The 12149-nt window shown below is 38.9% G+C and overlaps 1 protein-coding gene and 1 long non-coding RNA gene across 8 annotated transcripts in view; one reads left to right on the top strand and one right to left on the bottom strand.

Annotated features, from left to right (window-relative positions):
- The window catches only part of CIT (citron rho-interacting serine/threonine kinase), a 70422-nt gene that overhangs the window by 25159 nt on the left and 33114 nt on the right, over positions 1–12149 (top strand). For 4 of the 7 annotated variants that reach the window (XM_064674716.1, XM_064674711.1, XM_064674714.1 and 1 more), the window contains exons 13-20: positions 2955–3125; positions 3391–3450; positions 4018–4071; positions 5201–5341; positions 5715–5840; positions 8769–8864; positions 10602–10718; positions 11125–11234. In XM_064674716.1, the coding sequence (XP_064530786.1) occupies positions 2955–3125; positions 3391–3450; positions 4018–4071; positions 5201–5341; positions 5715–5840; positions 8769–8864; positions 10602–10718; positions 11125–11234 (875 nt within the window). The remainder of the gene's footprint in view (positions 1–2954; positions 3126–3390; positions 3451–4017; positions 4072–5200; positions 5342–5714; positions 5841–8768; positions 8865–10601; positions 10719–11124; positions 11235–12149) is intronic. The other 3 variants (XM_064674713.1, XM_064674712.1, XM_064674715.1) reach the window with 1 other exon arrangement.
- Positions 523–7642, bottom strand: LOC135423976 (uncharacterized). Its single transcript, XR_010435048.1, has 2 exons — positions 7457–7642; positions 523–688 (listed from the first exon to the last, which is right to left on the bottom strand). It is a non-coding gene; the product is annotated as an uncharacterized LOC135423976 (long non-coding RNA).

Genomic DNA, 12149 nt, shown 5'->3' with positions numbered 1-12149 from the left:
GTTCATAAGAAAAAAAAAAAAAAGTCAAAATTAAATGAAAATATGCCCAAATTTGGACATTTTTAGGATTTAAAATTATTTACAAGACAAAATTAATTCAATTTTATGAATTAACAGCAACATACTGCATTGAGAAAAAGAAATAGAAATTTGCTGTAGCATTCAAATAATTCTTTGCAACTATCTGTTGGTTTTCATCTTCAAAGCACTTTACAAATGGTAACTGACTCATTTCAAAGCGTTTGAGACAAGGAAGCCCAGAAACCTTGGTAATAATTCTCTAGACATAAGAAGCTCTTATGTAAAAAGTAATGAAATGCAAACTCAACCCTCTGGATGCATCAGGCCTCCATAGACTTCTCCTGCATTCTTCTGGGGGGTTGTTTTATGTAATACAAGGGATCTAAAGCTCCCTGCTCTCTGTTCTGGTGCTTTGCTTGAAAAGTTGCTTTAAATACTGAAATGTGGAACATTTTTGATGATTATAAATACCCATAAATTCTTAGGCAGTACAGACACATGTAACAGAGGAAACATAATGCAAGTAATTTTTAATCAAATGCTTTGTCCCAGAATCTCTTAATTTGGCTTGTGAAGATTCACAATGACATAAAAATGCTGCTTAGGTCAACAAATGAATCTGTAATATCCTGCAGGCCTTCATATCTGGGGTGATCTTCTGAGCTTTCTGAAAGACAAGAGCAACAAAAAATGCTGAGATATTTGTGCTGACTCATACGAGCAGGTGGATCTTGGCCATTAACTTGGACCATGATTTTTAAGTCAGAGGGAACTGGGAGATGAGATGAAAGAGTCCCTTTAGAGTTTTGCTGTTGAAAACCTGAAACCTGAGAGAGAACAAGTCAAATCAACAGCAAATCAGAACCTTCAAAAGTCAATACTTAGGCACATGGTATTTTCAGGGCAAGGCTGTAAGTTCAACTTCACCTCAGGTACTTGAATAGAAGAGCGTGGTGGATTTGTGGGGTCTTTTGTTTGTTTGGGGTGTGTGTTTGGTTTTTGTTTTGTTTTGTTTTTTTTGTTTTAACTAAACCTGTGCTCTGGTTGTTACTTGATGAAGATCTGTATGAGCAGATGTACTTGCAACAGCTCAGAATCTGTATTTTTTGAGAGCCCCACTCATTTGTATGTAGTTCCCTGATGTGATTTGCTCCAGGTACATGCCCTGAGCTTTGCCTGTCCACTAATATGCACTTAAGTACCTCTTGGTAGTTCTTAAACTCTGACCAGTGAATATCTGAGAGGTTTGTTCTGTGTTGCCTGGAGTGGTGTGGCCTGTTCCTCTGACCTGATCATGAGACTTATTCAAAGATAATCTTTCAAATGTGATGAAACAAGAAAACCTGAAATATCACTAACTATCTCTTCTTCTTCCTTCTTTTCTCCTTCCCCATTCTCCTCCCTTCCCAAACACTCATTGTCACAGTGGCAACTGTAGTCATACTTGTAATTCTTTGGTCAAGTGCTTGCTGATGTAAAAGCCCAGTGTTTTAGGAAGTCTTAACAAATTGTACTTTTGAGCAGGACATGTATTCCTTCAAACAGTTCTGCCTTTTTTATTCACAAATTTATTTGTATGAAAAGAATATTTGAGTTAATATATGCTTAGTTATTATCAAAAGGCTCTAATTCTTTCCAGCAAGAAAATAAGGTCATCCCCAGGAGGCTAACTGGAAAGAGTAGGTCCCTGTCTTCCTTACAAACTGGAGAACCAATTTTGGGATTACAAAGCAAAGAGCCATTCTGCCAAAGGGATAGGAAAGCAATTTGTTAAAGGCCCAGCTTCTTTAAATATCTGCATAAGCTCTCCTTGCTGGAGTCAGGGGCTGCCCCTGGGGTCAGTGTTCCTGCAGTCCCTCTGTAGCTGAAGGCAGTGCCTGTCTGGGGGAGCGATGACAAACCTGAGTCTGTCACGAGACAGTTCCTCTTCTGCATATGGGGGTAGTCAGGCCTATTGTAAGGTATTAAAATGGAAAGAAAGAGAGACTCCCCCACTGTCAGTCCTTCATAATCTTTGTTCCTAGCTCTTGATGTGCTTGTTTTCTACTTGTTTTCAGCTTCATAAAAAATACTTTGGGTTTTTTTGTTTGTTTTTTTTTCCTTTGCTTTAGAGTAATTTTATGAAACGTATACTTACAGGACTTAGTAAATGCTAAATAAACATGATTAAAATCTTTTTTCTCCAGTGAATATGTGAGAAGCAATCTCTTGAGCTAGTCTCAGTTTGAGTTCCCAGTGTCATTGAGATAGTCAACTCAAATTCTTTTCTTCTCCCATCTTCCCCATCCAAATGCCCTATCTTGTAGTCTCCTGCAAGGGGAAATCTTTATTTCTGCCTATATAGAAAAATATCTTCTATGGGCAATGTGATTTATAGGTAGTTTTTCTAAGATGATATTTGATTTTAGGTTGTCTCCCATGCAGAGCAATGTGATCCTTTTTAACTCTGTCAAGAGAAAATAGCTGATGGCACAGTGTGCTACCCCTCTGCTTCTCCTTCTTTCCTTTTACCCAAGCTGTGCAGATCTGTGATAACTGTCATGTTATCAGCCTGAGAAAATAGATCTTGAGGCAGCATCTGGGCATTTAGTAGAGACATCAACTCAAAGGCACATTTCTGTTTCAGAACTTAGAAATGTAAGTAATTTTTATCATTTGTGTGTAGATGTATCTATGTGTTCCTGCACTCTTAAAAAAGTCAATGTTTTGACTTTACGAGGTATTGAGTTGAAAATGACAAGACTCAAACCAGAACACCATTGATGTTATTTTGTTTAGTTTTTACTGTTTTATTTTGTACTTTACCTTTCTTCCACATCCTCTTAAACCCATCTCTTGCCTGTAATCAATATTCTGGGATCTGCTGCTCCAAGCGTTTCCCCTCTTGCCTCTAAAACGTAATACCTTCTCCTCCCCTTCCACCCCAACTACAGGAATATCAAGCTCAAGTCGAAGAAATGAGGTTGATGATGAATCAGTTGGAAGAGGATCTGATCTCAGCTCGCAGGCGCAGTGACCTCTACGAGTCAGAGTTGAGAGAGTCCCGACTGGCAGCTGAGGAATTCAAACGTAAAGCTGCCGAATGTCACAACAAATTGCAAAAGGTAGTTTAGGCTTCGTGGGAGACACAGGGCTGATGCTTTGCTTGAATTCCTAGTGCTGTTTGACACACTCACACATGAGCTGGGGGGGGGGATCCTTCAAAGATTACTGTGGTTTGTACAACTAATGCAAAACGTTTTCCAGTTGTGCCCTCAAAATAGCGTGACTTCAACTTTGTGTAGCTCCTAGTGTTTAAATACCACAACTGGATAGAAGCACAATAGAAGCACAGCTTTTCCTGAGATTTTTATGTATTTTATACTTAAGTTACAGGTTAAAGATCAAGGAAAAAATGAAGCAGGAGAGTTGTATTGCAAATTGGAGAAGGTATGTTCACTTCGGTGTCCTGGAGTTTGCTTGCTGGGTCTTTCATATTATGCATAGAAACCAAGAGTGCCTTTGGCTAGTCTGTGACATGCACGGCCTCTCAACCCTCCCTATTTCATCTCATTTCATTTTTTAAAATGTCTTTGTCTTGGTGTGATTCACTGTTCTTTCTGGTTTGATATAAAGCTGTCTCTGGATAACCTGTTCATAATGGATTGTGTTCAGAAGCCAGGCAAAGCCAGGCCTTTATGTGTCATCCTAGTTAGGAGTGAAATTGGGGATGCATAAGGGCTTTCTTTATTCATAAAGAACAGCAAATGAAAACCTAATAGAATTCTGCATATTCTCACTCTGAACAATCTATTTGGTGACCAAAATTTGACATCAGGCAGAAGTTAGCAAAGTGGGAATAGACTGGCCAAGGAGCATTTTGATGTGTTGGAATTTATAGGAAGAAACAAAGGTTTTTGGGAAGTGAATTAAAATAAATACAGCATCATCAGCAGGGAGCATTTTTTCCTTTTTGATTTTATGACTGTTTCCCTCCATCTTTTTATTTAACTGCAGATCAATACAGAGCAGCAGGCCAAAATCCAGGAGCTGCAGGAAAAGCTGACAAAGGTAATATCTGGGTGGTGAAAGTGAATTTTCCACAAGACTTTCCAGTGAAACCTTAATGGAGAGGAGGGATGCACTTTGTTTTACCCTCAAAAATAGAATTAGTCATAGCATGGGGGATGATAAGGAAAGGGGGGTGGGAACTGGTATCTGAAATCACTGGTGTTTTCAATATGCTTTTGGCTCTTGAGACATGTCAACAGTGTTTATTTTTACAAATGAAGCTGAGTCAGAACAGGAGTAGTGTAGGGAAATTCTCATTTAAGGGGTATGCCATGGGCTCCCCTGCTTCTGAAGACAGAGTTCAGCTGGTTTTAGCTCACTATTAAAATACATGTTGGACTTGGTTTAGTTGCTTTAATTGCAAAGTCACTTGAGTTCAGTTATTCACAGTAAAAGTATTGAACAATAAGGATTCACAGCAGAATTTTAAAACACCCTAACAACGTATGCTGAATAATATCTAATGTTTGCTGTCATGGTCAGTCATCACTGTAAGAACAGTCTTATTGGAATCTTTCAACAGAAGATAAAGGGGTTGTCATAATAATCCCCTGAGGAAGCTTTTCACACTTGGCACCTCCTGAGAGGGTTATTATTCATGGAGGCCAAAACTATATAGAAACAGTACTTGTAATATTTCAAAACAATCATGTTTTATCCCATCTTCTTCTCTCCCTGCATTGATGCTAAGGAATTATCTTTAGGCCGACAGGTTATTCTCTTGATCTTTTAGTAAGATTATTTTGTGAGTTCTTTCCAAGAACTTGAGCTGAATTGGGGGGTAGACTTTACTGTCAAGATATAGAGTCAAGTAGAAACTTGCAGCATAGCAAGTTTCTATATAGTAGAAAGTATAGCAAGTCTTCGATAAGACAAACCTGTGCATCTCCTGGATTTTAATTTTTTTTTTTTTTTTTTGTGAAACAGAAGTTAGAATTATGTTATTGAAGTTAGAATTTGTGTTCCCACACATGTTTGTGGTTGTCTTAATTTAGACAGTTAGGCCAAAGTTCTCTAGTGGATTTATTCAGAATGTTGACCATCTTGAGGTTATGAAGCTTTCACACACCAAATTTTTTGTGTGTGCTTTTCATATAATACCTTTCTTTTCCTTTCTTTTGACCTTCAGGCTGTGAAAGCCAGCTCAGAGGCAACTGAGCTTCTGCAGAATATCCGTCAGGCAAAGGAGAGAGCTGAGAAGGAGTTGGAGAAACTGCAGAACAGGGAAGATTCTAATGAAAGCATGAAGAAGAAATTACTTGAAGCGGAGGTGAGTGGAGAATGTCTATCTAAAGTAAATTAGTTATCGGGATGTGCATCAATTTAGGAACCCTCATCTGGATGACTCTGAACAATGTGGATTCCTGTAGTAACTCTTCAGGGGAAAGTGTTAGACATGAATCCATTTTTAATTAAAAAAGATACATTTCTTTGAAAATAGCTGAGATATTTTTTTATTTTGAGCGAGGAGTCAATAAGGACATGTGGTTACCGAAGGGATTTGAGGCATGATGAGGATTTAAAATACAGAAGCCAGCCATGTATATTGACTGCTTCAGCCTAATTTTTTCTAGAAGCTGCTCCTTGCTTTGTGCTAGTGCAGAGTTGAATAGCCTAAATGGCAGCTCATAATTGCTCTACAGGAACGGCGCCATTCTCTGGAGAATCAAGTGAAGAGATTAGAGACTGTGGAACGACGAGAAAACCGCCTGAAAGAAGATATTCAAACTAAATCTCAACAGATTCAACAGATGGCAGAGAAAATTCTGGTGAGCAGAGGTGAAAATGAAACTTCGAGCGTGAGAGTTTGTAAGAAAGGGGGAGGAAAGAATCAGAAGCCGTAGAATTGCATCGAATAAGGTGGAAATTGTTGAATAAGGGGATTTCTTTCTTGTATCAGTCATCCTGGAGAAAGCTTAAGGACTCAAGCTCTCCTTGGGCCTGTAGTTACAAACTCACTCCTCACTTTTAGTCTTAATAGTTCTTCAAAATTGTAGTTGTCTCAGGGGGAGCACTCTTAAGTCAACATAGTAATATTTAAATTATTTTACCTAGTGATTGTTTCAGAAGTAAAATATTCTCAGGACAAGATACTACAACAACAAAACCATTAATATCTATCTTTTAAACTAAATTGTAGAGGAATTTAGAGGTCAGATCTATTTGAAATGCTTATGTTTTGAAGCAGAGAGAAATTAGTCATCTAAACTATTCATCTCCAAAGATAATATTTGTCAGGAAACCATTTTCACCCACATGTTTCTCTGTTGGCAATTTATTGTTTCTCTCCTGCTTAAACCTATTAAATCTTTATAGTAAGTTAGTATGTCAGTCTCCAGTGAACCAAGCAGAGGGTGTTTCTAATACTTTTGCTTCCCTGGGACAGGAAGCATAATTTTATAGTGGAATAATTAAATTTCCTTTGCGTTCCTCATGAGCTCTCTTTGTGTGTTGCCAATATGACAAGGAAAAAAAGGATGGCATTTTATTGGTAGTAATCCTGAGCAGAGACACACCTGAGGAAGGCCAAATGGAAATGTATAAATAAGCATATTTAGAGTCAATAGATGACCCAGGCTTGTTCTGGGGAGGTAGACTTTAACACCAGAATGCCTGATTGCTGTCAAAAAAAGGTAGAATTGGTTCTTTAGTAGTGCTGTTCCTTTCAAATTGTTTTGATAGCACGAGTGCATGGTAAGTGGGAGACTATGCTGGGCACAGAGCCAATTTTATGTTTAGAAATAGTGTAAAACTTTGAATTGTTTCATAAGCCTCCTGTGTATATTTGGGCATTGTTCCTTGGTTTTATTACGTTCTCTGTGGAGGAGAAACTGGAAGGGAATGCAGAAATATCGAGTAATTGTTTTACACCAGGGGATATGTTTAGCTCTTCTTATAGATAGTTTCCATGGAGTTCTGACACAGTGTTGGGGAGGCACAAAAGTATTTTATCAAAAAGTCAAACAGGTGTTGAAGAAATATTCCTACAGTCTTTCCTAGTCCCTTGCAACTCTGACCTGGGAGCACAGGGTACTGGTGTTCTTCTTTCTGTACTCCTACCCTGGACCTCCCCTCGAGCTGATCTTTTCAAACACTTGACTTTTCCTGGTATAGAAAGTATAGAAAGGTAAGAAGGGAGTTGAAGATGCAGAGTTGCAGAGAGTAAGGTGGATATTGCTGAATAAAGGCATTGTTTTCACATACACTCATGTAGCAGTATCAGAGAAGTACCAGCTCATCTGCCTGTAAGAATTGAATAAGAAGCAAGAAACAAGTCAGAGAAGATACTTATTACTGTCTGAACGTGTAGATCAATGCTGTGATGCCAAACACAAAGTGCTACATAGAGAATAGTGAGTGAGAACTGGAATGGTAAGAGATTTACCTTTTTGAGCCCACTCTGGCTGTTAAGTGCCACTGCAGGAACTGGTGAAGCTTCTGCCACAGTATGAGCAGTCTGATGCTGGTGGCTTTGAAGCTGCTGCTGATCTGGTTGTCTGATTCTCTGCCAGGACCTGAAACGTGTGGGCTTCTGGGGGAGGTGAGTTGTCCCTCTTGTTGCTGGGAGACACATTTCAATTGCAAAAAGCAGCAATCTCCATTCCGTGCAGAAGTGTCGGGACTAGGCACTGGAGGTGACCTACTTTTGGGGAACCTCCTCTTTGATTCTCACTTCTGGAAAAAGAGGTCTATGGCAAATTACTGCAAAAAAAAGTCATATCTTTTCAAGATGAGGAAGATCAGAAAAGAGAATATGAAATTAATATGAAAAGTGCTAAAGTACACACATATATCAGGAAATTTTCCTGTGCTATGCAGTAATGAAGGCAGACAGGAGACCTGGATGCAGCCCAACACCTCAACTTGTCTATGCAAGAGTCAAGCCAGTGGTAGTGAATGACAGACCTGGAGCTGCTCTTGTTCCAGGGAAATTGTTGGAGTGGCAAATACAACAATGAATGAGCATGAAGTTGTAAGCCCAGCTCTTGTGAGGTGTCCTGTTGAAAGCTGATTATAGATATACCCCAAATAACATAGTCAGACAGCAGAAACAGCTGATTTCTGAGTTACAAATGGCTTAAATCCTTGCTGTGCACGGCTGAAACTGTCTTATGTGAAACAAAGAGGTTAAAAACATTCTGGCATGTTCCACCACATGTCTTGCATCCTGCACTTTTCATTTTCCAAGCAATTTATAAATAGTTGTTCTGACAACATTTGTCTGAGGAATATAGCAAAGTAAATGCTATTCCCACTCTGAATGCAGAATGAAAAGCATTGACAGCAGTAGCCCCTTATTGAGGTTTTCTGTGAGAAAACAAGTGAGAGACCTTGGTAAAAATAGATCTGAACTTCCTGTGATGCCACTGCAGCTATAAAATGTTTATAGCTGTGTGTTTTCACCAAATGTCCTTGGCCTATCTTTGAGAATATTTTACTGGGAAATGGAGATTCTTACCATGGAAGTAGAAATCTTTGTCCTTAGCAGTGGACCTGCACTGCAGTAGGTCAGCAGCAATATGCAGAGCTTAAAGGAGAAAATGTGCAGTTTGTTTAATATGACAGCCCTGGTCTTGGGGTTTTTATAGTGTGAAGTCTTAAAAAAGAGAATGAATGAGTGTTTGATACCTGTGTAACACATACACACAGCACCTACTATTTCTTTGTGTCTGAATATGAATCTCTGCTGCTTTTAGGAGCTGGAGGAGAAGCATCGTGAGGCTCAGATCGCAGCACAACACCTGGAGCTGCAGCTGAAACAGAAGGAACAATTCTATGAGGAAAAACTCAAAGTAAAAATATCTTATCTTCCTACAAGCTTTTGTGGGTAGAAGGAGTTCAGGGAAAAACAGTTGCCTTTAGGCTCTGATTGTTTAGTCTTAGGAGCAGCCTTCTTGCTCCCCCCTATTGCCATGTGCAGGGAGCTTAGTGGGATCTCAATCAGTTTTTCTCCCAGTCCCTACCATTGTACCTTATCTGTCTGGAGCACTGCATTAGGACAGCTGGGATTGGGAGTCAGAACTACAGGGAGGCAGTTGGTGATTGTAATTTGACTATTGCTGACTCAATGATACTTAGTGCTGTTAGAACTCACACCCTGAAGAAGCTTTCAGTTCCTACTGGTGATTTTCTGTGAGTGTTCACTCAGCCTACCTGCAGGTTTTAAATCCAGCAAATACTGGAGCGTTTCTGAAATTCCATCCTCTTGGAGCTGTAACATCTGCCAAGAAGCCACAGAAACCACCCACTTTGTTTTTGTCTTTTCCAGGGTAGCATTAACAAACAGAAATAGAATCATAGACACCATCTAAAATTAGGAAAAACAAGCTGGGAAATAGGAGTATATGCACTGGCTATGGTTTTTTCTAAAGAGCTTACAGTATGACAGGCAGTAAATACATTTTGTAAGAATCTTTGCTAAACCAGGTTATTCTTAGTAGAAACAATCTTTATCTGGTACATTTATCTAGGACCTTAATTCTACATTTTGGCTTAAATGTGAGAGGACATAATATTTAAGAGGAGAGAAGAAATTTCTGTGGGAGAAATATGAAGGAAAAAAAGAGAAGTAAAGATTTGTTGGCAGATCAGAGCATCTGGTAATCAGCAATGAGAGGAGAGTGACTGATAGAAAGCAGGAAGATCAGATGTAGATGTTGGGAAAGGAGAAGTGGTGATATAAAAGCTGGAAAAGAGCATAGGCATTAGAAAATGAATAAAAAGAAAAAGAGAACCGGTGTATTATGGGGACCTATGTCAGAGGCTTTAAGAGGAGAAATCAGGAAACCAGATGAAAAAGGTTCAAAGGGATGAAAGAGGACATGGGGTTTTTGTAATTGGAAAAAATATCCTGTGGTGAGCAGAATTTGTGCCTTCAAAAATTTCTTTGAAGGGAGGGACCTTTAGTTAACAACTGATTTAGAGCTCTGGACGTGCATACATGACATGCATTTTTTGAAAAAGTGTAGCAATTAATTACTTTAGTCCTGTTCCTGATGACAGGTATTTGTGTAACAAAAATAAGTTTTTTACTTAGCTGTTAGATTTGGTGTCCCTGACTGGAAGAATTCATGTGGTTCTCAGTTGCCTTTCTCATCCACACTTATGGAACTCACAGATTCCTTCTGAACCATATTGGTAGGGCAGCCAAAGGAAGGGCACTTTCTTACTTCCCCTATTGTACATATTTTGGAGTAGAGAGTTTTTCTGGGGGTTTTTGCATTAGCCTGGAACTGTTCTTGAACAGAGTTTATATGACTTAAAGTAATAATTTTAAAAAATCTGTACTGTCTCCCTGTCTATAAAATTCCATCGTCAAGTTCAGTCTTCAACCATAATTGAGGGAATGCTTTTTTCTGGAGCTTGCTCTTCCATGGATTTCATGCAATTGCATCCTGGGTTTAATTTTGCTTGAGATATGATCAATTGCTTAAAAAATAAATTTCTGTCTATCTTCATGGTTTTCTTTCTGCTTGCCCTTTGCCCAGTGAAACAGATATAATTTAGACAAAAGAAATGTCTTCATTTAGGTGTTGGAAAATCAGATGAAGAAAGATCTTGCAGATAAGGAAGCACTTGAGAATATGCTCAGAAGACATGAAGAAGAAGCACGTGAAAAATGTAAAGTCCTGGCTGAGCAGAAGGCGGTATGTGGTGTTGAACTGGAAATCAAAGCAGTTGAAGAGCAGCTTTCTGACACTGATTTCAAGCAAGATAATCTTGTTTGAGGTTTTGTAGAGCTGCTGAGCTGCTTTGAAGGAAATTCGTTGATTAATGCTAATTTTAAAAGACATGATTTTTTAATTCAGCGTATCTTCAAGAATATATCCTTAAAATTAGCCATGCAGCTTGTTGTGCACCCCTCATTTTGATAATATAATGATTGCTTTTCTTCTTAATATTAAAGCAGCAAAAAGCAGTTGTAAATAGCTCCAGGAATTGCATCTTTGATGCTCTTCTGGCCATTTGTTCAGTCTTCTTTTAGTTCTTCTTGTTTCTAGAAAAAGCTCAGACTTTTTATAAACTTTATTTCTATGATCACTTGTGTTTCAGATGATCAATGCAATGGACTCGAAGATCAGGTCACTGGAACAGAGAATTGTGGAGTTGTCTGAGGCCAACAAACTGGCAGCAAACAGCAGCCTCTTTACCCAGAGGAACATGTGAGTGTGGCAGCTGCAGTCACTGCTGAACAGGTCTCAGGAAGATGACCTGAAGGTCTTTTCCAATCTAAATGATTCTCTGATTCTCACTGTAAAAGTGGCTCTTTCTTGCAGGCCTGCTGTGCTCCCTGCTTGTTTTTCAGTGATATGCTTTCAAAAATGTGCTTGTTCTTCACATACCTGTGGCTCACTGTGTATTTTGTGTTTCCTCAAACATGACTGGGAAAATTGGTTTGTGTTACAGTGAGTGTTTACTTTGGAGCCTTTCCTGAGGCAGATGATTTGTGCTGGTTTGCCAAACATGTTAAATGAATACTAATAATTGTAATATCCAAAATACCTCTGGAGAAGCATATATTCCATTTTTGAACATAAATATTGCTAATAGATTTTATATTTTCCCTGGTTCCTGTGACACATGGTGTTGAAATTGAAAACTTTAAAAACCTTTCATTCACAAACATCCCATCCTCTGTGGATTATTTGATACCTCCTGCAGGGCAAAGCTAAAGCAGTTTATGCCCTTACTGAGTTCAGAGATCCACCAACTTTGGCTGTTTGCACAAAGGTTTCCTGTGTCCATCAGCTGCTGGATGCAATGTCAGGTGGTGCCCTTGTAGGAAGCACTTGGATAGATTCCCCTATAATATTGAATAGAATCAGACAGGGATGAGTTTTGGCAAAGAGCTGCCTTGGTTTTATTCCTTTTCAGTGGTGATTATGCCTCCAGATATGTAATGGCTCCAGTTTTCATTGTATTTCAAATATCTGGCAAGTTATTTTAGCCTGACCAGCCAAAAATATTGACAGAAATAACTGAGGAATTAAATTGTGTTGCTTTACGCTCCAGATGACCTCTAGTTAATCACCCAGGAAGTTTGTTGAGGCAACAAAAGCCATAATTTACCTTTAATC

Source organism: Pseudopipra pipra, chromosome 18 (genome assembly GCF_036250125.1).
Source record: "Pseudopipra pipra isolate bDixPip1 chromosome 18, bDixPip1.hap1, whole genome shotgun sequence".
Classification (NCBI taxonomy): domain Eukaryota; kingdom Metazoa; phylum Chordata; class Aves; order Passeriformes; family Pipridae; genus Pseudopipra; species Pseudopipra pipra.
The sequence above is the reverse complement of the archived record's forward strand: the minus strand, read 5'-3'. Positions and strand labels throughout refer to the sequence as shown.